The 26,456-nt window shown below is 41.6% G+C and overlaps 1 protein-coding gene across 1 annotated transcript in view; it reads right to left on the reverse strand.

Annotated features, from left to right (window-relative positions):
- LOC311149316 (trafficking protein particle complex subunit 8-like) overlaps nucleotides 1-20,060 on the reverse strand; it is a 61,345-nt gene extending 41,285 nt beyond the window's left edge. Inside the window, exons 1-4 of the mRNA XM_084186461.1 lie at nucleotides 19,775-20,060; nucleotides 10,989-11,201; nucleotides 3,535-3,618; nucleotides 251-340 (exon numbers count right to left, since the gene is read on the reverse strand). Coding sequence (XP_084042587.1) covers nucleotides 251-340; nucleotides 3,535-3,618; nucleotides 10,989-11,201; nucleotides 19,775-19,931 — 544 coding nt within the window. The 5' untranslated portion in view covers nucleotides 19,932-20,060. The remainder of the gene's footprint in view (nucleotides 1-250; nucleotides 341-3,534; nucleotides 3,619-10,988; nucleotides 11,202-19,774) is intronic.
- Nucleotides 20,061-26,456: the final 6,396 nt, after the last annotated feature.

The raw sequence follows: 26,456 nt of genomic DNA on the forward strand, positions 1-26,456 counted from the left end.
ACAGAGAAAGAGGGAGTAGGAAAGGGGGAGACAACCACACAGACAGAGAAAGAGGGAGTAGGACAGGACGGGAGAGGAAGATGAAAACAGAGGAGCGAGAAAGAGGTGGAGAGTGACAGGGATAAACTGAACAAGACAGAGAGAGAGGTAAAGAAAACCGGGAGAAAAGGAAGGAGGAATGAGAGAGAGATAGCTTTTCCCTCATCATCATAGGGTTTATTCTACTATGTTGAAGCAGTGCGAAGGATACAAGCGAGGTAGTGGTTGAGGAACTCATGGTCGGAGGCAGGCATGGACTGGAGGAAGCTCTCTCTGTACGCCTCAAACCAGGGAGTCGTGGCTGGAGAGATAGGACAACAACAACAAGATGAGAGAGAGAACATTACTCTAACCAGGTCTCACCTCCACACAGAGAGTGGAGCTGCATAGAGATCACCTGTAGCCTACACCCAGGGGGGTTGCAGAGAGCAGTCTACACACACACACACACACACACACACACCAGGCTCAACCAGCCAGGAGAGGCCATCACAGGTGACACACACACACACACACTAGGGTTGCGCGATATTATGATAGCATAGTCTATCAACGATGATTGACAGACAACGGTTTAGCCTATTTGAACTTGACTGGCGCCGCACAGTAAAGAAACGAAGACTCGCAAAAGTTGAAATCAAGTTTAAGCTTATTAAGAAATACAATTATCCATGCGGGCCTGGAAAAAAACAAAATGGCCAATAACCTATAATAAAAGTTAAAGTTATGAACAGTAGCTTATTTCCCAAATATTCTCGCCTAAGAAGGTGTTGTCCTAAAGTTGCAGCTTTTAAAAAATAACAAGAATGAAAGTCTATAGCATAAGCGTAGGCTGTTCTCAATCACAGCTTTATGAGAGCTAGAACAATATTCTGAATTTAGTATTATTTTACGAGGCAAATTATCCAATGAACCTAACTAACTATGGTAAGACAGACTGTTCCTCATCAGACTGCCACTGCTCCATCATGTGCGCGCCACACAGTCATACAGACACACCTGTTCCAAGCTTCTGCCCAGGCTTTCAACATCATTATCTTTCGCGCAACAGTCGCTTAAGTGGAGTTGTTTGGGGTTTTTTGGTTGGCCAATAGGAGGCAATACTATTGTGTATATCAATGTTTTATGGGTACATAATCACGATAGGACAACGGTTGACGTCGCCCAACCCTAACACACACGCAGTGATTGCTGAAGGGTCTGATTGCGGAGCCGCAACAAATGATACTCGGTGAGAGAAATTAGATGAATGACTGATTAGCCAGATGAGAGTAAGGTTTGTACCACCACCTGATTCTTCTTTTATCCTAAACCCATTGAGATGCAGAGAGCATCATGCTGCTCATTGTAGACTACATTTGTCATCAAGAGATACACCAATTAGTCAGAACAACCCAAAAAAATAAAAAATAAAATCAGCAGGAGTATATAATATTGCCATGATCAAGTGTAGGAAACAAAGAATGAGTGCAAAGCGTAGTCTGCATACTGACTATCTGAACTTGTCCAATAAGAAGCTCTCCTGATCTTTAAATGGTGTGCCCTAATGAACACAACCTGGGTAGTTCTGCCATCTCTGGTGTGAGTTCTCTGAACAGCTCCTTCATGACACCTCAGACAGACTCTAGTACTCCTTCTCTCCACATTCATCACAACAAACACAGCAGGCTTTGTGTTCGGACACAGACACAACAGCATTATGAGGAAGAGGAGCATGTAACCCTCTGGGTTCCCAGCCCAATTTCCAGATGATTAGGCAGTAATACATTTACAGTCATCATTTTATGGCAGGGACATCAAGAAAAATGATATCTAAAGCCACCAGTGCTCAGTCTTTGAAAAATGTAAAGACAAAGATGACGTCACGTCAAAAACCATTTGAATGGCTCACTTGTTAGTGTCACGGTTCAGAAATTTGGTGACAAGTGTACTCAGAACGACCAAATACACAAACATTGGATTTCATCAACAAATTGTCAGTGTTTTTAACACTTGTGCTACGCGTGTGTACAAACAGGAATGCTATGTGTATGTCATCAAGAGGACCACCGGTTAATAGCCTACTGATTGAGAGAGAACCAAACAGATCAGGAGTTCTATGCTACTTACAGACCTGGCTTCAAGTACTATTTAAAATCATTTCCAATACTTAAACTGTGCTTGATTGAGCTTGCATGCCACAATGGGACCAATAGAAAAGTCCCAAAAGTGCAAACACCGCCCACCTGGCACTCCAGGCAACAATCAAAGTATTTGAAATGACCAAATAGTATTTGAACCCAGGTCTGTATGCTACTAACTAAAGCCACGAGCTACAAGGGAAACCTTGAGTGAGTGAGTAGGGAGTGAGTGTCACTCACAGCATCAGAGAGCTCACTTCAGTCTGGTCAGTGAGTGATCTCAGTAACTGAGAAGCACACAGCAGAGTCAGGATTCATCTGTTTAAAGCCTTCTGTTTTGAATCAATTCCAATTCCCTGTTATCAACTTGAATTCATTGTTTGAGAGAAAACCCTTTAACTTGGAGTAAGAGTTACTGCCGGGCGGAAGTCAGAGTGCCCAGAGATGCGGTTCAGAAAGCAATAGGCCATAGCCAATTAGGGGCCTATGTATGACTGTAAGGCACTTTGAGACATAAAAAAGGAAATGTATAAATAAATGTGATTGATTGGTAGATAGACCAGAGAAGTGAGATTATCAAGGTCATCAGAGTACAGGAAGTGTGTTCAGGACATAAACAATTCTCCACCCTGACTTCAAACTGTCTGAAACAGCCCAAGATAGAAAGCATAGTTTCAATTTCCACTGGCTCCTCAAGTCTCAGGAATGCAGATATCTTACAAAAGACACCATATCTAATAACCTGGGATTTAGATTTAGGCCTAAGCCAATTATATATAAATGGGAGACGGAAGAACACTGACTAAATGATCCCACTTTACACATGACGAGTCCAATGTTCTTCCCTTTGGTGTAGGATGAAGGAAATTATAGTTCCATTACCAAGATTATATCAAAATGAGCTCTAATGCCCTGAGTCACTTCCTGAACCCACATAACAAGACAATTTCTGAGACAAACAGTACAGAGTACACATTCTTATATGGAAAAGTACACAAATATATGCAGGGATGTGATCAGGACAACATAGTAAATCAGGAAATTATGGATTTTGGCTTATATGTGGAGGATAATGTCAGAAAAGCAGGACTTGCTGATTGACCAGGAAAAATCACATCCCTGATATGGAAATCTGAAGCTACTACCTTGTGAGAGAAAGAGCAGAGAATAAGGAGAGAAGGTAGAGTTCACTACAAGGGTCTGCTACGGAGAGACTAGAGAGGAGAAAGGGACAGTCTGCTACATAGTTAGGACTATGCTAAGGAGAGAGAGAGCGGAACGGAGGGAGGGATAGCTGTAAACGGAGAGAAGAGAGAGGGAGGGCCATCCCCCACACACCTGTGGGCCAGGTGAGGTGAGGTGAGAGTACAGGTACCTGTGTAATGCTTGGAGGTGCTGAGTTCCGTTAGCGTGTCCCTCCAGTCACTGTACCAGGGGACGCTAGCTTTAAGAGAGCGATCTGACGGGGGGGAGAGAGTCAGGGACTAGCATTAGCAACATCCCATTACCTGTACAGGAACTCCCACTAATGTTCACCACTCATAGATCATCTACAGTACCAACATCATAGATAGTATATATCTCACATAGTAGATTGTAGTTAATGACCACTGTAGGGAAAACCAGGGAAGAGCAGCATTATAGGAGACTGAGACTAAGGTCAATTTCACTACCATGGCTCACACTTTAACCTACAAATGTGCCCCTATAGATAGCTTGGAGAAAAGGTTAGCCCAAATCACAAGCTTAGCTTCCAGTTTAGCTTTCAAAAAAACATTTGACGACAGAACATGCAATGTGTATGCTCCATTCATAGGTCAAAGGGAGACATAGGAGGGCCATGGTTGGATTGACTTAACTTTAGGTTAGGGTTAGAGGAGGCTTTTTGACCCAAGCAAGGTCCACTAATAGTATGGGAGCGATAGAGGTGATTGAAGATGTTTGTGGAAGTGGACCGTAAGAGGGACACACTCTGTGGTGCGTCACCACAACAACGTTGCTGCAACGTTACCCAAAGCTCATTCTGTGTGAAAATGCAACCGCAAATCTTCAAAAACCTTTTAATTTATTTTTTTACTTTTCCTAAATTTAGCACAATAAAATATTATTTTTCTCTAGGCTACATTCATATCAGATACACTGAAAAATAATGTCCTGCAAAGAGCATTTCTCTGAGCTGAATTTCAGGTAAATAAAAGCTTTTATGGATATTTATATTCCATTGTTAAATATGCTTGATCTGTAACGTCGTAGGTTAGAGGTCAGAGATCGTAGGAAGGCACTTACCCAAGGACCGTTCAGGTGAGTAATAGAGAAAATAAAATGAGGGGAAAAGGTCATCAATGAGGAAATGAACAAAATAAATCAACATGTAAATCACTCCCATATTGCACTATACATTTGCTGTTATTGTCTGTTTGAAAAAATGATATTTTTTCCTAAATCACTCCCATCATCCTTCTCCCCAATGTTCTCTCCTTAGTGTTTGTTGCCCTCTGCAGGACAGTCTGGGGAACTACAGGACTCGTCTCATTCCTCCTCATCAATAAACATTACATTCCTACAGCTCATTAACCAGGTGATGATTCCAGGCCTCTGTTCTGTCTTAGTTTTACTATTACTAAACTTGTGGCCAGAGTTCACCTTCCTTGGCCCAGGAACATATAGCGAAATCCATAGATTAGGGCCTAATTTATGTAAATTGACTGATTTCCTTATACGAACTGTAACTCAGTAAAATCGTTGAATGTGTTGCATGTTGCATTTATATTTTTGTTCAGTATATCTTTGATCTACTCTGTGCTCTTTCCACAGATGGCTCTAGCTTGCTGATAACATCTGATGAGACTCCCTATGCGATTTGACTTCTGTATTACTGCCCATAATCAAACTTAAAAATGCCAAATTGAAATAATTTGACACTGTAATTTGATAGACAATGGTGTTCCCAAATCAGACAATTACTTTAAATGAAATATGTTTTCCTCAGTTAAATGTTTGGTGAATGCATGGCGGTGCTTTGTCCTCAGTCCTCCTTTGAATGTTGTGTGTACAATGATGACATGTTAACCTGGGTTTAGCTGGTTAATCATTAAATTTCAGTTTACATTCTATTATTTGGCACTGGTTATGTACTGTTAATGTAGAAGGTTCTCCCCTTCGTATCTCCATATAATTCAAAATCCCCATATGCCATGTGTGTGCCCTTGGGCTTAATACCCTAAATATTGGATCCTGCCTTCATCTCAATTCCTGCACTCTCTCTTAACTATCCCACTAGACCTTCCTTTCAATGTTATCATCATCATGCAATTATTATTTGTGTACCCACATGTTATTCCCAACAATGGAGTCATTATATTTAGCTATATTAAATTATGGCTAGGCCATAGTGGATGATGAATGAACTTGTTAGATCACAGCCACATTATGTCCATACTCCACCTATTATTTGATACATTGGGGTTAACTCCCTCGTATCAAGCAAACACATAGCAGACACTTTCTGGAAAGGTGAAGAAAAACAATTAGCTAGTGGTGGACTATGGTGTTTCTTAGCTAGAGCAGACTGTCTGCTTTGTCTTACAGATGAACGTTGCTGGCTAACAAGTAATTAGCTAGCTAGCTAACTAAGCCCACCCCCACCAGCCTGAAATCCAATCGAGAAAAAATAGCAATTGTTGAAACTCAAAGGTGATCTGCGGCAATGATGTTCTGCTCACCCAAAGTCACACTTGCAAGCTCTTAAGTTTGGCCTGCCGGCTTGCGGGACACCCTCTGCTCGCTCTCGACCAAATGTATTCGCTCTCGCGGCACTCATCCTCTGCGCTCTCGTAGCAGTGTTTGCTTGCTCAATGATGTTTAATCTCACTCGACAGCGCCATCTAGCGCGCAATGGACTTGAGGCTGATTTGACGCGATAGGAATTTAGAAGGGACTGAGGTTGAACCACAGATAACATCTTTGGTTGTACTGTGTATTCAACGGAGTCAGCTATGGCTTGTGGCTGCCCAAGCCCAACTTCTCAGTTTCACGTTGACTGCACTAATTTTGCAGACAGAAACAATGCTCTCCTCCAGAGTGTCTTTCTCCCCATGGGTGAATTCAGATTGTTTCTAAGATGTGGCATTTTTCTATTCCTTGTAGGGATGTTAACGGTTAACCGTTAGTAGCTAAAATAAAATTGACTGGTCATGCTTATCAGCCTATAGGGTCATTTGAATAATTGCGTGGAATTAAATTGGTGTCAGAATTTAACAAATCTCAGTCATAAAACAGAAACGGTATTGATGGACCGGAATTATTATTTTGCCGAAAATAATGTACAGTGAGTTTATAGAGTTAGAAAGTAGCTTTCTAAAATCAACTAATGGTGGTCTCTACTCAGAGTGAGCAAGCCAGAGCGGAGACTTGTTGCTAGGCAACTCACAGACGCAGGCTGCAGTGGGAGCGAGAGGAGCAGCACGAAGCAGCTAACAGCTAAGCTAGTAACCAAAAAAGTTTCACAGCATTTCTCTCCTGTTCTACTGGTTTTCATATCAACTTTATTTTGTTGTCCAGAAGCCAAAAGGCACAATCCTAGTCATATTAACGACCCATCCTAGTGGTTGCATATTAACATTTTCCCTCTAAGTTTCAAACTGTGATGTTCATCTCTGTCACATGAAATGGCTCACATCAGGTGCATCTTTTGGGCAACTCAACCGGCTCGTGGAGATGTTTGCAATGCATTATCTATCAAAGTTTAAATAATGCAAACAAATTCTTCATGTATGGCCTATACGCAGTCTAAATAAACATATTTAGCAGAAAAATAATTTCTGATATGTTTTTATTGGTGTGCCATTTAAAGAGTTAAAGACCAACTGGACAAAAAAAGCAACTTCTTTTGAAAATGGCCTATGTGGCATTGATAGGAGTCAGAAACATGTATTCTAGTGACAAAAATTGAGTACAAAGTGTAAATAGGATAATTTTGAACATAAAATCAGTGTCGTACAAATCGGAGATTGGCGAGATGATTAGGAAAAAAATTTATGGCACAGAATCAAGGCGACGCAACAGTTTTTCTTGGGTTGGGTTTATTTCCATCCTGCCTACAGCTGGCAGCATGCGACCTGATTGTAATGGCCGTGGTAAATATGGTTTGTCTTTGGATATCCCTATGGGGTTGTTAGGAAATTACACAATGTACATGGGACAATATTTACATTTCAATAGCTCCAAATTTCAATGACTTAAAAACCTCAAACCAACTATAAAACTGTAGAAATACATATACAAATATTGAAAGCATTTAATGAGAACTAAAAGGAGTGCAACATGAAAATACTGCCCCACTTACACTGTGTAGCCCTGGAGATAGGCTGTCCAAAATATATTTTCTACTTCCAGAAATTAGTCCAATAACATATTAGTACAATTATTTGAACATATTGGACCATGCAAGGCCCGTATTATAAGGTATGCTATTAGCAATAAGCATTATCACCTGTAGCCCAACTGATGCAGCATAGTGGTTATAAATAAATATGCTGAAGCATGGGGTTGCCTATCTGCATTTACCCTATTAGGCTAATCATCAACTAGATCCCAAATGTGATCTTTCAACCATTTAGCATCATACTGATGAATTATGTCCCAAAAAACTTGCATAAACACAGTGAATATAATGTAGGCCTACCAGTTAGTGTAACTTGGGGTAGCACGCCTCTGCCTGTACTTCTCACAAAAACCACTTCATGTCACCATATCTTTCCCCAACACTTCCCTGGTTGCCACTATTCTTGTTCAACAAAATGTTTTATCTGTCTCGTCACAATTTTGTAAGTCACTTAAAATTATTTTCAAGTAGGATGTAGAGCTGAGAATTGCCAGGTACCTCACGATACGATATTATCACAATACTTAGATGCCGATACGATATGTATTGTAATTGTCACGATTCTATATGTATTGCAATTCGATGTTCCAAACATATTGCTCACCATATGTCTGCTGCAGAGGGACAAGAGAGCTTTATCAGTCATTGAAATAAAAGTGCTGAAAACAAATTGGATCCCTATTTAAAAAGATGGAGCACAAGCAAAAATATATAGCAATATAGTCAAAGCGATACATCGTCAAAAATAATATCCCGATCTACTATCAATTTTTCCCCATCACTAGTAGGGTGGTGTTTTACCCCAAGTTACCCTACAATTGACTCATGTTACATTTAGCCCCACTCTCCCTTATGCACTCACAGTGAATTGCAGAGCAGTAACATGATTAACCATGCTGCTGCAAAAAAAAAGAACTGGATTTAAAACAGTGCAGTTTGTGCATATTTAGAAGTTGAGAAATAAAGTAGAAATGGAAAGCTGAGAACACCCTCTTTTTAACAAAGGCATTTAAAACTACTGTTTCCCCCACAATTGCAAGAATTGTTGTGCATTGACTGCTTGTCAGAATGCATGTTTCCCTCCCTATGGCACTCATAACTTGAATGCGCCTCGAGAGGAATATTTATCTTGCATAGAAAACACAACAAGCCCAGGGCTCGACATTAACGCTTGTCCGGGATAAGAAAAAATAAATACAATTCAAACAAATACTCAGATCAGAATTGGATCAAAGGTCAACATTGGAATAATATTCAAATCAATTTTTCATGTAGGCCTCCATAAATAAAAAAGCCTACATGTCAAAGTGTAGGTGATATGCATATTGGCTACAGCCTCATGTCCAAAAAGATGCAGACATGAGGGAGGTGCCAGAAAATGTAGCTAAACTTTAACGAGACTTATAGCTGAACGCCAGTCATGCTTGACAAAATATAATGAAGGATAATTAACATTAACGTCTAAAAGGCATGATTCTGTCGACATACTCGAGGCATGGTTCGTTCAGATTAAAATGGTCACAAGACTGGAGTGAAGGACCGTGCATGTTGCGCACCGCACATCACCCACCTTGAATCTGAGTGAAGGCAGTCAGCATTTTGAAACTATGTACTTGACCATGAACTAAGTTCTTTAAAAACTGGACGTTTTATGTCATTTTATGAAGCATGTCTTACCTTGTTTCAGAGTAGCCTAGCCAAAATACAACCATAGAAATGTTGAGGGAATTATTTTATAAACACTTAACCCTATCAATCCCAAAAATCAGCTTTTCATTTATCTGACTTTCATTTATCTGCATGTACAGCCCTTATATTTAGCCTAAAAATTAAGTGTTTAACCATTTTATTTTCAGGACAACCAGGGCTACAAATACAGCACAAAACAATTTGACATACAGTGTCTTCAGAAAGTATTCACACCCCTTGGCTTTTCTCACATTTTGTTGTTACAACCTGAAATTTAAAATGGCTAACATTTAGATTTTTTTGTCTCTTGCCTACACACGTCATAGTGGAATTATGTTTTTTGAAATTTTTACTAATTAATTAAATATTAAAAGCTGAAATGTTGAGTTAATAAGTATTCAACCCCTTTGTTCTGGCAAGCCTGAATACGTTCAGGAGTAAAGAAATGTGCTTAACAAGTCACATAAGTTACATGGACTCACTTTGTGCAATAATAGTGTTTAACATGATTTTTGAATGACTACCTCATCTCTGCACCCCATACATACAATTATCTGTAAGGTCCTGCAGTCGAGCAGTGAACTTCAAACAGATTCAACCAAAAACCAGGGAGGTTTTCCAATGCCTCGCAAAGAAGGGCATCTACTGGTAGATTGGTAAAAAATAAAAAGTAGACATTGAACATCCCTTTGACCATGCTGAAGTTAATTACACTTTGGATGGTGTATCAATATACCCAGTCACTACAAAAGATACAGGCGTCCTTCCAAACTCAGTTGCCGGAGAGGAAGGAAACCACCCACTCAGGGATTTCACCATGAGGTCAATGGTGACTTTAAAATAGTTACGAGTTTAATGTCTGTGATAAGAGAAAACTGAAGTTGGACCAACAACATTGTAGTTACGCCACAATACTAACCTAATTGACAGTGAAACAGAGGAAGCCTGTACAGAATACAAATATTCAAAAAAATGCAACCTGTTTGCAACAAGGCACTAAAGAAATACTGGTAAAAAATGTGGCTAAGCAATTAACATTTTTCTTCAATATAAAAGTGTTATGTTTGGGGCAAATCCAATACAACACATTACAGAGTACCACTCTCCATATTTTCAAGCATAGTGGTGGCTGCATTATGTTACAGGTATGCTTGTAATCGTTAAGGACTAGGGAGTTTATCAGGATAAAAAAGAAACGGAATGGAGCTAAGCAGAGGCAAAAATCCTAGAGGAAAACCTGGTTCAGTCTGCTTTCCACCAGACACTGGGAGATTAATTCACCTTTCAGCAGGACAATAACCTAAAACACATGGCCAAATCTAGACGGGAGTTGCTTACCAAGAAGACAGTGAATGTTCCTGAGTGGCCGAGTTACAGTTGGCTTGAATCTACTTGAAAATCTATGGCAAGACATGAAAATGGTTGTCCAGCAATGATCAACAACCAATTTGAAGTGTTTTCTTTTTGCTTTTTTTTCAAATGTTATAATTTTTCTTCCATCTTGACAGAGTATTTTGTGTAGATCGTTGACAAAAAATGGCAATTAAATCCCACCTTGTAACAACAAAATGTGGAAAAAGTCAAGGGGTGTGAATTCTTTCTGAAGGCACTGTAACTAATCGAATGCACCCCATGTCTTCTCTCCCTTTCATTCTCTCCATCACCTCTTTTTTTGGCCTTCCATGTCACTCAGTCCATCTCTTGCCCACACTCCCGCTTCTAAACCCACCCTCCACCCCTCTTCTCGATTTACTCACCACTAATATTGAGGTCATAGTCGCCAGCAGTTATGACATTGGAAACGCCACCCTCAGCCGGTTGGCATGTCGACACCACCTCGCTGAGCAGCCGTCGCTGGGCATGGCCAGGGATGCCGGAGGCAGGGACAGAAGGGCGTGTCACCACGTTGTTGACGCTGATACGAAGGTTCTTCACCACCTGCACCTGGTTGTTGGGGTCCCTCATGTGACCTACGAGACAGAAAGTGTGTGTTTGAGATAGACTACATTGACTGTACAGAATCAGTGATCTTGCATCTCAAAATAACATCTTGTTTAAAACTGATCTCATCGAACACGCTGAAACACATATGTAGTCAGTCAGATTTTAAAGTAACTGTCCAGTGAAAATATCACTTTTAAAAAGTTCATAATCTGTTAACTCATACTCAAATAATGTTATTGACTAGTCCTATACTCATGTGGCCAAAGAATAAAATAGAGAGAAAAAAAACAACACTTCAAATACCCCACCTCAAACTTGTATCTCACAAAAAATGCTTGCCATTTCCTCATAGAGTATGATGTCATACTCCTGAGGAGGATGAGCTGGCCAACCAGCGGTCTAGAGGATGAGCTGGCCAATCAGTACATTCACTTGCATGAATATTTTTAACAACCGGTATACGCCCCACCATTCTGTTGTTGGGGTACACCCATTCAAACACAAAAGCTGCTTTTTAACATAATTAATTTAAAAAATTTGGAAGGATTTCACTCATATTGTAAGTAATTACAGATCATCTTTCATAGAAATCTGGAAACACTGGGCAAATGTGTGACATCAGGGTCAACATTTCAAAATGGTTTGACATACATTTAAATATGATTTTCTTGCAGCTTCACATGTGTAGTTACAGGAATAAGAGTCTAGATAGTCACAATGAGGCCATAACTCCTAGCAACACCAAAACATCTACATGTCATTCAAAATGTCACATGAAACATGGACACTGCATGTTTCCTTGCCATGCCTAGTAGCCAGGTATATTTGTACTTTAGTCAACTTCTCTATCATTTATTGCTATGCTCAACCTTCCAGAAGAATGCAAAAGATAAAACAGCATTTCTATATATTTTAATAGTTGATATAATAATTTAATACAATGGGTTGTGTCAACAAAATTGTTGACAATAATAATCAATAATGATGTCATTATAATCAGTAACCTCTTCAAGCAGCGTGTGTGTGTGAGAAAACTAGACATCACATTCTTGCTTCCTGTGTCCTTGTTTCCTCCACTCCTTGCCTCCCCTTGAAAGTGCATTGGAGCCTGAAGAGAGGAACCTTCCCTCTCCCCCATGTGCTTTGAGAGGGAGGTGAGGAATGGTGGAAACAAGGGGAGAATCTCAATTGCATTTCCTTCATTCCTCACATCCTCTCTCCTCGCCTCCTTCTCAAAACCCATTGGATAAGGTGAGGGAACTCTGACCTTCTCATTCAATGGGTTTTGAGAAGGAGACGAGGAGAGAGGATGTAACGAATCATGGAAATGCAATTGAGATTCTCCCAAGGACAGAGGAAACAAGTATGACAGCTATTAATATTTTTTGACAGTGCCAGACTGACCTACCAAAATACCCATGGCCTGTCCAGAAACAACCCCTAACCCCTACTGCTGTATAGCATCATTTAATAAGATTAACAATGGTTAGCTCGGTAGTTAGGATAGATCAGTCACAGTAAAAGCAGTTCATTCATAAGTCAATACACACTAAATATTATGCGGAAATTTTGAAATCGTACCTTATTTTGGCACTGTGGCAAGGCTTTGGCAACTATTAATCAATTAATTCATAGAACGGAGTTAGAAGGGAGACCTCGTACTTTGAAAGGACATGAAGTGTTGGCTGTGCACTTGATCAGGCATTCCACATTTAACCCCACCAACATTTGAACATCAAAATAAAGTTATTTTCTTTTTTTCTCTGGAGTTAAAGTCTTATTTACTGCAAGATATGAATTGCCACAATGTTTGTTTTTCAAATTATGCATTTTATTGAAAAAGAAAATAAATAGCCCACATTGTTGAAAAATAAATTAAAAGGTTTTGTTCCCCTTTAATTCAAGTGTGCACCTAGCAAGAGGCTGTTTAGAGGTATTTTTGTAGCGCACATGTGATGGTAGAGTTTGCATCGATATTGACATCATTCTGCCAGGTAAGCATAGGCTACTTTGTAATGATAGAAGATGCATATCATTCATTCTAGAGTGAGTGGGCTCGAGGGACTAGCGAAATGAAACTTAAATGAAAAGTAGCTTATCAAATGTAGCCGAAAATGAGTCTAACCGACAGCCGGCGCGAATAGAGTACCACAGTATGAGTCATGAAACCCCATTACACCTAGCAGTCAAACAGGGAAATGGTTCTAATCGTTATTCCACCATTAATTTCTCCCCATAGGGGATTTCAGAAACTCTTAAAATAAGGGCTGTGTTTTAAAATTGACACCAGTGGCGATTTTAGCATGTAAATCTTGGTGGGGCAAACTAAATAAATAAAAAAGTAGATGTATGCCAGCAAACCCATTACAACACTAAACAATCCATTAATTGCACCATAACGGTGACAAATGAAATCAAATTGTACTTGTCACATGCGCCGAATACAACAGTGAAACTTTACAGTGAAACTCTTACTCACAAGCCCTTAACCAACAGCGCAGTTTTAAGAAAGAAAACCACCAACAACAAACAAAAAAACATTAAATAACACGAAATAAAAGTAACAAATAATTAAAGAGCAGCAGCAGAAATAACAATAGGGAGGCTATATACATGGGGTACCGGTACTGAATCAATGTGCGGGGGCACCGGTTAGTTCAGGTAATATGTACATGTAGGTAGAGTTATTAAAATGACTATGCATAGATAATAAACAGAGAGTAGCAGCAGCGTAAAAGAGGATGGGGGGGGGGGGGGGGGGGGGTAGCCATTTCATTAGATGTTCAGCAGTCTTATGGCTTGGGGGGTGGAAGTTGTTTAGAAGCCTTTTGGACCTAGACTTGGCGCTCCGGTACCGCTTGCCGTGTGGTAGCAGAGAGAACAGTCTATGACTAGGGTGGCTGGAGTCTAACAATTTTTAGGGTCTTCCTCTGACACCGCCTGGTATAGAGGTCCTGTATGGCAAGAAGCTTGGCCCCAGTGATGTACTGGGCCGTACGCACTACCCTCTGTAGTGCCTTGCGGTCGGAGGCCGAGCAGTTGCCATACCAGGCAGTGATGCAATCAGTCAAGATGCTCTCGATTGTGCAGCTGTAGAACCTTTTGAGGATCTGAGGATCCATGCCAAATCTTTTCAGTCTCCTTAGGGCAAACGGTGCCCACACGGTATCCGAACAGTCTCCTTAAGGCAAACGGTGTCCAAACAGCAGAGTCCCAACACCTTACCACTGCTACACCTGGCTATCAGCGGAGCCTTGTCTGGCAGCAAAACAGTTCATTAAGCCTCATTTACTGCCTTTATAAAAAAAAAACATAGCTGATATGGCTGACTTGCTTAAACAAATGTGGTTTCTACTGACAATTGAGATGAACAAACTATGGCATAAGGGGACGATGAGGCAATCCTAAGAGGCAACCCGTAATTTCAATTAAGACATTAATGAACGAGCTAGGACAGACGTAGTCAATATAACTATTTGTTCAGCACTTATGAAATGTACAGCGACAGAATTCAGAACATGGACCGTTCTTACAGTATTCTCCCTGTACACCAAGTCAGAACTGTAGGATAAATATAGGGGGCATATAAGCAGACAATGAAATCTCTTACAATACTCGATGATTACTTTTCTCTAAAACAGGCTATAGGCTACATGTGCACCACCAAGTCAGAACAGTATGCGAAATTAGGAGGGGAAACGGGACCAAATTATTAGGGTGAGGAACATGGGCTACTAACAGCTTACTACACAACATACACTTAGTATTACTTTTTTAGCTACAGTATACATATCTCCGTGGCATATTACATAATTTATGCTGCAGCACACAATACATTTTTTGACTCACCTGGTTGGGCTGTGCTCACTTGAACAGAAAGGTGGCGCGGTGGTCCTTTATGGGCAAATTTTGTCATCAAAGTAGCTACACAGTCCTGTGTAGCTCAGTTGATAGAGCAGGGTTGTGGGTTCGATTCCCACAGGGGGCCAGTATGACAATGTATGCACTCACTAACTGTAAGTCGCTCTGGATAAGAGCACCTGCTAAATGACTAAAAAAATTAAAATAAAAAAAAGGTTACAAAATTTACAAATGTAAAGTCTGGCATTCTCTGGATTTATGGTGCTTTCAAGACAACTGGGAATTCGGAAAAAAAGCAAGGTTGAATCATGATGACATCAGTGATCTTTAGTTCGGTGCTCTAGAAAGAGGCCCGAGTTCCCGACTTGCAATTCCAAGTTGGATGACCGTTCAAAACGTATTTTCCCCAGTTGGAGCTAATTTTTTTCAGAGTTCCCAGTTGTCTTGAACTCACTAAAAATCAGATTTCCCAGTTCTGAGTTTCCAGTTGTTTTGAGCGCGGCAGAAGTCATGATGGATCGACACCATGGCCAATGTTGAATGTTTATCCTTTTAAGGTTGGAAAAGAGACCCTTAAACCCAGATTTGGGACCACACACCCACTCCACTGAATAGCAGGCTAGTGATTGCTTTGCAATGCTTGCAGTTCGCCACTGACTCCTTCCCATCCACTCATTGCTGAATTTGCGATTTCCAACTTGTTGTGTAATGTTTATGTCCAATGGCCGATGAGCACCGATACATTTGATCTATAACTTACCTTCATATAACAAGGATAAAAAAATATTTGCCAGTAGATTGTCGACGTGATTCATGCTGATGACTGCTAGCTTGCTAGCTAAGATTTTGAAATGATGATGTTGACATGATCAGTCCAATCAAAGCAGCTGTAGATTTAACTTGATTTGACGTCATTTTATCTGTGGCCAATGACCTTCAACCTTCTTGGATGGGCACTTCCAATGTACAGTGGGGAAAAAAAGTATTTAGTCAGCCACCAATTGTGCAAGTTCTCCCACTTAAAAAGATGAGAGAGGCCTGTAATTTTCATCATAGGTACACGTCAACTATGACAGACAAAATGAGAAAAAAAATATCCAGAAAATCACATTGTAGGATTTTTTATGAATTTATTTGCAAATTATGGTGGAAAATAAGTATTTGGTCAATAACAAAAGTTTCTCAATACTTTGTTATATACCCTTTGTTGGCAATGACACAGGTCAAACGTTTTCTGTAAGTCTTCACAAGGTTTTCACACACTGTTGCTGGTATTTTGGCCCATTCCACCATGCAGATCTCCTCTAGATCAGTGATGTTTTGGGGCTGTCGCTGGGCAACAGACTTTCAACTCCCTCCAAAGACTTTCTATGGGGTTGAGATCTGGAGACTGGCTAGGCCACTCCAGGACCTTGAAATGCTTCTTACGAAGCCACTCCTTCGTTGCCCGGGTGGTGTGTTTGGGATCATTGTCATGCTGAAAGACCCAGCCACGTTTCATCTTCAATGCCCTTGCTGATGGAAGGAGGTTTTCACTCAAAATCTCACGATACATGGCCCCATTCATTCTTTCCTTTACACGGATCAGTCGTCCTGGTCCCTTTGCAGAAAAACAGCCCCAAAGCATGAGGTTTCCACCCACATGCTTCACAGTAGGTATGGTGTTCTTTGGATGCAACTCAGCATTCTTTGTCCTCCAAAAACAACGAGTTGAGTTTTTACCAAAAAGTTCTATTTTGGTTTCATCTGACCATATGACATTCTCCCAATCCTCTTCTGGATCATCCAAATGCACTCTAGCAAACTTCAGACGGGCCTGGACATGTACTGGCTTAAGCAGGGGGACACGTCTTGCACTGCAGGATTTGAGTCCCTGGCGGCGTAGTGTGTTACTGATGGTAGGCTTTGTTACTTTGGTCCCAGCTCTCTGCAGGTCATTCACTAGGTCCCCCCGTGTGGTTCTGGGATTTTTGCTCACCGTTCTTGTGATCATTTTGACCCTACGGGGTGAGATCTTGCGTGGAGCCCCAGATCGAGGGAGATTATCAGTGGTCTTGTATGTCTTCCATTTCCTAATAATTGCTCCCACAGTTGATTTCTTTAAACCAAGCTGCTTACCTATTGCAGATTCAGTCTTCCCAGCCTGGTGCAGGTCTACAATTTTGTTTCTGGTGTCCTTTGACAGCTCTTTGGTCTTGGCCATAGTGGAGTTTGGAGTGTGACTGTTTGAGGTTGTGGACAGGTGTCTTTTATACTGATAACAAGTTCAAACAGGTGCCATTAATACAGGTAACGAGTGGAGGACAGAGGAGCCTCTTAAAGAAGAAGTTACAGGTCTGTGAGAGCCAGAAATCTTGCTTGTTTGTAGGTGACCAAATACTTATTTTCCACCATAATTTGCAAATCAATTCATAAAAAAATCCTACAACGTGATTTTCTGGAATTTTTTTTCTCAATTTGTCTGTCATAGTTGACGTGTACCTATGATGAAAATTACAGGCCTCTCATCTTTTTAAGTGGGAGAACTTGCACAATTGGTGGCTGACTAAATACTTTTTTTCCCCACTGTAACTCTATGGCAGCACCCAAGGGGCTTGAATTTTCGAGCTCTATCTTTAGATTTGGCTGTGATGTAGTGTACCCATGAGCGACAGAACACTGAGCCAATCACTACGCAACTAGAGAACATTACCAACCCCTACACTCCGTATTTTCCGTTGGCTGCCCCACCATTAGAGAAAGCACTGAGCTAGGCTGCCTTACTCAAGAAAGCAAAAAAGAGACCAAGTTTGTATGTAGCTTTATTAACTCATAAATAAATAAAAATGACATTGTTTGCAAACTGATATGTGACATGTATTAATGCCAAAATAACATGCAAAACAGAAACATCCCAGTTTGTTTGCTCTGCCCCACCTGCCCTGAATGACGGGTCACCATTGACTGACCTGTTAGCAAAGGTGTCAGCTAGAGATAATATGCAGGAGCTTGCATTTGTAGGGATTTGTAGTTTTGCATAATGTCTACTTTGATTCTAATTGGCATTTTCGAATCAGAGTAAATAGAGCTGAATATATTGATGAAAGTCACCTTGCCCGAGAGAGATTTACATGGTTATCAAAACGTCACGCCAGGGTAAGTCTACACGAAACACAGTCCTTATTTTAAGTGTTTCTATAATCCCCTATGGGAAAAATGGAATGGTGGAAAATGAACCATTTCCCTGTTTGACCGCTAGGTTTTATGGGTATTATGACTCCACTGTGGAGCTCTATGTGGCACTTCTTCACTGTGCGAGTCAGCACCGTCAACAATCTGGACACATTCCTCCAGAAATTAGATTAAATGTGCCTGGAAGTTAAACACACAGACCAAGAGGTTATTCTCTGGAGTTTTGTGAGAATGCCACTCCTTGTTTCCTACCCCTCTGCTTATCTTGGGGAGATTATACATTTGATTAATCTAATGTAAAATGTGTCTATGAGAGGACAACTAGGGTTATGATAGGGCAATGACACTGTTATGGCAGTGAGTTTATCACAGCCTGATGATCAAAACCTAGAGCCTTGTTTATTCCAAAACACAGCGGTTTTCCAATTTCACTTGAGCCATAGAAAAACTATACACTAGATATGGGGATGTGATTGGTAGGCCTTGCCCTTTGCATAGATATTATATGGTACCGATGGATGTGGGTTGGTAGCTAGCTAGCTAGCTAGTTTACATAATGAGTGAGGAACCAAGACATTGGATTGTCAGTCTGACCATGAGTAAACTGGCGTTTTAAATGCCAGTGGTAAACTAGCATTAAACCGAATTACGAATACAAACGTAATCTACTCGTGGCTGCTTAATCCAAGTTCAACTGAATGGCCATTTCTGTTTCAGAATCCAGCTTGCTTAGCCAGTTAGCGAGCTTACTAGCTATGTCAAATGTTGTTGTTGGGCGTTGCTCAGTCAGTGGCAGTGTCACACAAGATGACTGGCTGTTCGCTGGCTAAGCACCTCTGAATTTGGCTAACTAGCTAATATAGCTTACAAGCAGATAGACACCCTTCCTTCAAGTCGCAGCTAAACAATTTAGGTAGCCAAATTAGCATGACAGGCGAAGCTTAGCTAACTCCCAAGTCGTCCTTCCCAACCCCTAGTGGACTTGGGCCTCTTCCCCGCTGCGTTGAAACGAAAGCAATTTTAACTAACTACATTTTTACATTTACATGAGTCAGTCATTTAGCAAACGCTCTTATCCAGAGCGACTTACAGTTAGTGAGTGCATACATTTTTCCATACTGGCCTCCCGTGGGAATCGAACCCACAACCCTGGCGTTGCAAGCGCCATACTCTACTAACTGAGCTACAGAGGAGGCCGAAAACACTACAAAGGCACCCAAGACGGTTGCAGCCGTACGACAATGGCAGACATCTCGGGTGTCAGTGGGCCCTATCGAGTGACACATTCAAGAAACAAGACAAGGCCCCTGTTTCAACACCACGTCTGCTACTGCTGGTTCACCCTTCCTGTCACTTGACTTGACGCCGCCAAGTGACGGCGGTAACTGCAATTGGCTAACGTTAGCTTAGTTGGCTAGGAGGACAACATCATGCTAATGCAAACTAGTTAACAACTGTGAACACAAAACACACAATGCCGCAAACATAGCTTGGTTCAAAATGTCCCTGTGTAATTTGTTGGTCTTTAACATAAAAACCTGAAGTTGTTGCGTGTCAAAGCCCTTACCTTCGGAGGTTAACCGGCAGAAGGGCCTTAGCAGCTCCGAGAAATTCAGGTTGTTTTTACGAGTCACTTTCTCCGCATCTTCGCTACACAGGACCGCCACCATCGGGACAAACGAGTCCTGGATGAACTCCTGCACCGACTGTACGCACTGAGCCATTGCGTCTGCTTGAGAGGCCCAGGCTACGAAAATGTATTTATCTCTGGATTTAGATAGTGAAAAAGCTAGCTATCCGCTTCTGAGATGAAAATAACTCCCTTACCGACCGTGCAAGGCAGCCATGTTGAATTCTACAGTTGCCTGCTGATCGATTCGCTTACTGTCGAGCAGCAAGGTAGTGGTCATGTTATTGCCGCATTCAAACCAACTGGGAACTCGGAAATCTTCGACTTCCGAGTTCAGTGCGTTCAAATCAACTGGGAACTCGGAAAAAAACTAGCTCCGACTGGGAAAAATCGATTTGAACTGTCATCCAACTCGGGAACTCGGGCCTCTCTCTAGAGCTCCGACCTGAAGTTCACTGACGTCATGATTTGACCTGGTATTTTTCCCAGTACCAAGTTGTTTTAAACGCAGCATTTGTAGTGAGACCAGACAGTGGCAGCTCAATCGATGCGTGGCTTGCTACGCCTCTAGCTGCTGGTCTAAGGGCGTTTTCACCCAGTTTGAGCCAAAGTTCGAATCAAAATAAAGTTTGATGATTTGTTACAGGTCCGTGTACTTTTTGCCCAATTCATATTTCCTATTAGATGACAAGATCCAAAACGAGTAAGGAGTCGTTCCTCGTTTATTTAATTTGAATCTGAAATTAAACAACACAAAAACATTTTTTTTTCTTCTTTTTTTTTCTCTAAAGGAAATATTAAATAACGAGATACTGGATAATGATTTGATTATTCAAATATTGTGTTTTTAAGAGCCTGTCAATTCCACAACTTTTACAACGTTAACGACTATGAGCCAATTTATGCTTGATCTTTAAATGTGGTCGGAGACACCATATGGAGGGTGTGACGCAATAGCGGCGCCTCAGGAGGACCACAGAGGCCAAATTGAGCTCCATATCGCATCGCGGTGCGCCTCCGAAATTTTGTAACAATGCAGAAGGCTCCATATAGTTCCGCATTGACATGATTGGTTGACGGTAGGTGGGGGTGGGAGGTCCTGTAGAAACACAAACTCACTTCCTTGGTGGTGAACAGGGTTGGCATCTATGCCTTCATGTGTAGCGTGATGAATATGAGTGATCAGGTTAAGAAAAAGTCTGTAAGCATAGAAGTGGTGGTATGCGCTGCCAAAGATTTCCTGGGAATTACATAAGCAACTGGAGTAATGATGCATGATATTTTGAATCAGCCAAGAGGTGATGGGTTGGAACAACCTATTTAGCATGGTTTTTGTGGTCCTTCAATGGAATGCTAGAAGCTTAATAGCTAACAGGCAGAAGTTTAAGAAGTTTGTATATGACATGGATGTAGTACCAGATGCAGTGTGTGTCCAAGAGGCATGGCTGAAACCTTAACTGGAGTTTGTGATTCCGGAATTCAGTTTGGTGCGGTGTGATAGAGTGGAGGGGTCAGGTGGTGGGTGGTGCTACGTTCATTAAAGAGGGAAGGTGTACAGCGTACTGGAGATACAGGATTTGGAATGTGTGGGGATAGAAATATGTAGGAATAGAGGTAACATTGTAATAGTTAATTTCTATAACCCCTGCAAACCTCTCATGTTAGCACAGTTCGAATGGATTGATGGGACGTGTAGGGTAGGAAGGTAATATGGTGATTTTAAGGCCCAAAATGAAATCTGGGAAAGTACGCATAAAGATAACAATGGTAGTATAGTTGAAGAATGTATGGATAACAGAGGATTAGTTTGTGTTAATGATGGGAGGGGGACTAGAATCAGTGTGGTGAGGGGTACAGAGTCATCCTTGGACTTGACATTGGTATCTGCGGCGGTGGCAGGGAGGTGTGAATGGAAAGTGATGCGAGAAACCACGGTAGGGAGTGATCATTTTCTGGCTGGATGTCATGTCAATATTGATGTGTGTATGCAGAGTAGAGGCAATAACATGAGGTTGTGCTTTGAGAAAGCTAACTGGAAGATGTTCAAGTACCTGGGCGGGGACAAAAGTTATCAATGGAGGGGTCTGTGGATGAGTGCGCTGAGGCAGTAACGTCTGTAATTATATCAGCTGCAGACGGGACTGTTCCAGAGTGTTCTGGGGAGGAAGACGGCAGGTGGTGCCGTGGTGGACAGATGAGTGCTCAAAGGTGGTGCAGGAAAGGAATAGAGCTCTACGGGAACTTAAGAATTGCTTGACAGAAAGGACTCTCATGGAGTATCAAAGGAAGAGAGTGATGGCAAGAAGAATGATTAAAATGGCGAAAAGGGAGGCATGGCAGGAATTTTGCTCCACTATTGGTAGAGGGACCGAAATTGGTGCGGTTTGGAAAATGTTTTGAAAATGATAGGGAAGGGTAAAAATGCTGGAATTCCAGTGTTGGTAAAAGAAACGTCACAGCTGTATCAAGTAAAGAAAAGGCAAATGTCCTAGGTGGTGCATGTGAGCACCTATGTGATGAGAGTAAGAAGAGACGTAAGGAAAAGTTAAAGGAGCATGGAGATGTCTTAAAGAGAAAAGGGGAGTCAGGAGAAGCTATGGATGCAGAGTTCTCTATGTATCAGATGACATTGGCGAAGGAGGGATGCGGGCGGACTGCTCCTGGAGAAGATAGGGTGTGTTATGTGATGTTTAAGCATGCACCGAACAGTGTGTTGGAAGCAGTGTTAGGGTTGTATAATAAGGTGTGGAGGACTGGGGTGATACAGTGGGGGAAAAAAGTATTTAGTCAGCCACCAATTGTGCAAGTTCTCCCACTTAAAAAGATGAGAGAGGCCTGTAATTTTCATCATTAGTACACATCAACTATGACAGACAAATTGAGAGAAAAAAAATCCAGAAAATCACATTGTAGGATTTTTTATGAATTTATTTGCAAATTATGTTGGAAAATAAGTATTTGGTCACCTACAAACAAGCAAGATTTCTGGCTCTCACAAACCTGTAAATTCTTCTTTAAGAGGCTCCTCTGTCCTCCACTCGTTACCTGTATTAATGGCACCTGTTTGAACTTGTTATCAGTATAAAAGACACCTGTCCATAAACTCAAACAGTCACACTCCAAACTCCACTATGGCCAAGACCAAAGAGCTGTCAAAGGACACCAGAAACACAATTGTAGACCTGCACCAGGCTGGGAAGACTGAATCTGCAATAGGTAAGCAGCTTGGTTTGAAGAAATCAACTGTGGGAGCAATTATTAGGAAATGGAAGACATACAAGACCACTGATAATCTCCCTCGATCTGGGGCTCCACGCAAGATCTCACCCCGTGGGGTCAAAATGATCACAAGAACGGTGAGCAAAAATCCCAGAACCACACGGCGGGACCTAGTGAATGACCTGCAGAGAGCTGGGACCAAAGTAACAAAGCCTACCATCAGTAACACACTATGCCGCCAGGGACTCAAATCCTGCAGTGCCAGACGTGTCCCCCTGCTTAAGCCAGTACATGTCCAGGCCCGTCTGAAGTTTGCTAGAGTGCATTTGGATGATCCAGAAGAGGATTGGGAGAATGTCATATGGTCAGATGAAACCAAAATATAACTTTTTGGTAAAAACTCAACTCGTCGTGTTTGGAGGACAAAGAATGCTGAGTTGCATCCAAAGAACACCATACCTACTGTGAAGCAGGGTGGTGGAAACTTCATGCGTTGGGGCTGTTTTTCTGCAAAGGGACCAGGACGACTGATCTGTGTAAAGGAAAGAATGAATGGGGCCATGTATCGTGAGATTTTGAGTGAAAACCTCCTTCCATCAGCAAGGGCATTGAAGATGAAACGTGGCTGGGTCTTTCAGCATGACAATGATCCCAAACACACCGCCCGGGCAACGAAGGAGTGGCTTCGTAAGAAGCATTTCAAGGTCCTGGAGTGGCCTAGCCAGTCTCCAGATCTCAACCCCATAGAAAATCTTTGGAGGGAGTTGAAAGTGTGTGTTGCCCAGCGACAGCCCCAAAACATCACTGCTCTAGAGGAGATCTGCATGGAGGAATGGGCCAAAATACCAGCAACAGTGTGTGAAAACCTTGTGAAGACTTACAGAAAACGTTTGACCTGTGTCATTGCCAACAAAGGGTATATAACAAAGTATTGAGAAACTTTTGTTATTGACCAAATACTTATTTTCCACCATCATTTGCAAATAAATTCATTAAAAATCCTACAATGTGATTTTCTGGAAAAAAAATTCCTCATTATGTCTGTCATAGTTGACGTGTACCTATGATGAAAATTACAGGCCTCTCTCATCTTTTTAAGTGGGAGAACTTGCACAATTGGTGGCTGGCTAAATACTTTTTTTCCCCACTGTCCCTGCTGGGTGGAAACGTGCGGTGGTGTCGCCATTTGTAAAACCAGGTAAAGATCCCGCTATGGCGGGCAGTTATACACTACCGTTCAAAAGTTTGGGGTCACTTAGAAATGTCCTTGTTTTCGAAAGAAAAGCAATATTTTTGTCCATTAAAATAACATCAAATGGATCAGCAATACAGTGTAGACATTGTTAATGTTGTAAATGGCTATTGTAGCTGGAAACAGCTGATTTTTTTATGGAATATCTACATAGGCGTACAGATGCCCATTATCAGCAACCATCAGTCCTGTGTTCCAATGGCACGTTGTGTTTGCTAATCCAAGTTTATTTTAAAAGGCTAATTGATCATTAGAAAAGCCTTTTGCAATTATGTTAGCACAGCTGAAAACTGTTGTGCTGATTTAAAGAAGCAATAAAACTGGCCTTCTTGAGACTAGTTGAGTATCTGGAGCATCAGCAATTGTGGGTTCGATTACAGGCTCAAAATGGCCAGAAACAAATAACTTGGTGTCTGAGTTTAAGTATTTAGGTATGTGGTTTGATGAGAGGCTTACATGGAAGAGATGTTGAGTATATTGAAATTAAGATTTTGGAAGGTGCTGAACCTCATGAGAACAGTGGCAGGATATGATTGGGGGTTGGATAGCCAAACACTGTTGTGTATGTATCAGGCATTGATCAGGTCATCTTTGGATTATGGGTGCTTTGTATATGGGTGGGCAGCCAAAACGGTATTACAGCGCCTGGATTGGATACAGTCAAGGGCCCGGAGATTGTGTGTGGGTACCTTCAGGACGACACCTGTTGAGGCCTTGCAGGTGGATAGTGGGGAACTGCCACAGAGGATAAGGTGGGACAAACTTGCATTAGCGTACTGGGCAAGGTTGAAAGGGAATTCAGAAGGACATCCTGCGGTCACGGCAACTGGGGAATGTTGGGAGCGAGGAGTGGGTAAGCAGAGGGCATACGGGTGGACAATTGGGCAGAAAGTGGTAGAAATGGACTGGAGGAGAGAGAGATAGGGCCGCCAATGTTATTGGGGAACGTTCCTCCATGGCTGTTTCCAAAACCAAGTGTAGATGTGGATGTGATTGAAGGTAGGAGAGAATGGGGTGAGGACGTGAGATGGGGTGTGGAGAGATATACAGTGCCTTGCAAAAGTATTCATCCCCTTTGGCGTTTTTCCTATTTTGTTGCATTACAACCTGTAATTTAAATTGATTTTTATTTGGATTTCATGTAATGGACATACACAAAACAGTCAAAATTGGTGAAGTGAAATGAAAACAATAACTTGTTTCAAATAACAAAAAAATAAAAATAACGGAAAACTGGTGCGTGCATATGTATTCACCCCCTTTGCTATGAAGCCCCTAAATAAGATCTGGTGCAACCAATTACCTTCAGAAGTCACATAATTAGTTAAATAAAGTCCACCTGTGTGCAATCTAAGTGTCACATGATCTGTCACATGATCTCAGTATATATACACCTGTTCTGAAAGGCCCCAGAGTCTGCAACACCACTAACCAAGGGGCACCACCAAGCAAGTGACACCATGAAGACCAAGGAGCTCTCCAAACAGGTCAGGGACAAAGTTGTGGAGAAGTACAGATCAGGGTTGGGTTATAAAAAACATCTGAAACTTTGAACATCCCACGGAGCACCATTAAATCCATTATTAAAAAATGGAAAGAATATGGCACCACAACAAACCTGCCAAGAGAGGGCCGGCCACCAAAACTCACGGACCAGGCAAGGAGGGCATTAATCAGAGAGGCAACAAAGAGACCAAAGATAACCCTGAAGGAGCTGCAAAGATCCACAGCGGAGATTGGAGTATCTGTCCATAGGACCACTTTAAGCCGTACACTCCACAGAGCTGTGCTTTACGGAAGAGTGGGCCGAAAAAGCCATTGCTTAAAGAAAAAAATAAGCAAACACGTTTGGTGTTCGCCAAAAGGCATGTGGGAGACTCCCCAAACATATGGAAGAAGGTACTCTGGTCAGATGAGACTAAAATTGAGCTTTTTGGCCATCAAGGAAAACGCTATGTCTGGCACAAACCCAACACCTCTGATCACCCTGAAAACACCATCCCCACAGTGAAGCATGGTGGTGGCAGCATCATGCTGTGAGGATATTTTTCATCGGCAGAGACTGGGAAACTGGTCAGAATTGAAGGAATGATGGATGGCGCTAAATACAGGGAAATTCTTGAGGGAAACCTGTTTCAGTCTTCCAGA

The sequence above is a fragment of the Coregonus lavaretus genome, assembly GCF_964263955.1.
Source record: "Coregonus lavaretus genome assembly, chromosome: 21".
Lineage (NCBI taxonomy): Eukaryota > Metazoa > Chordata > Actinopteri > Salmoniformes > Salmonidae > Coregonus > Coregonus lavaretus.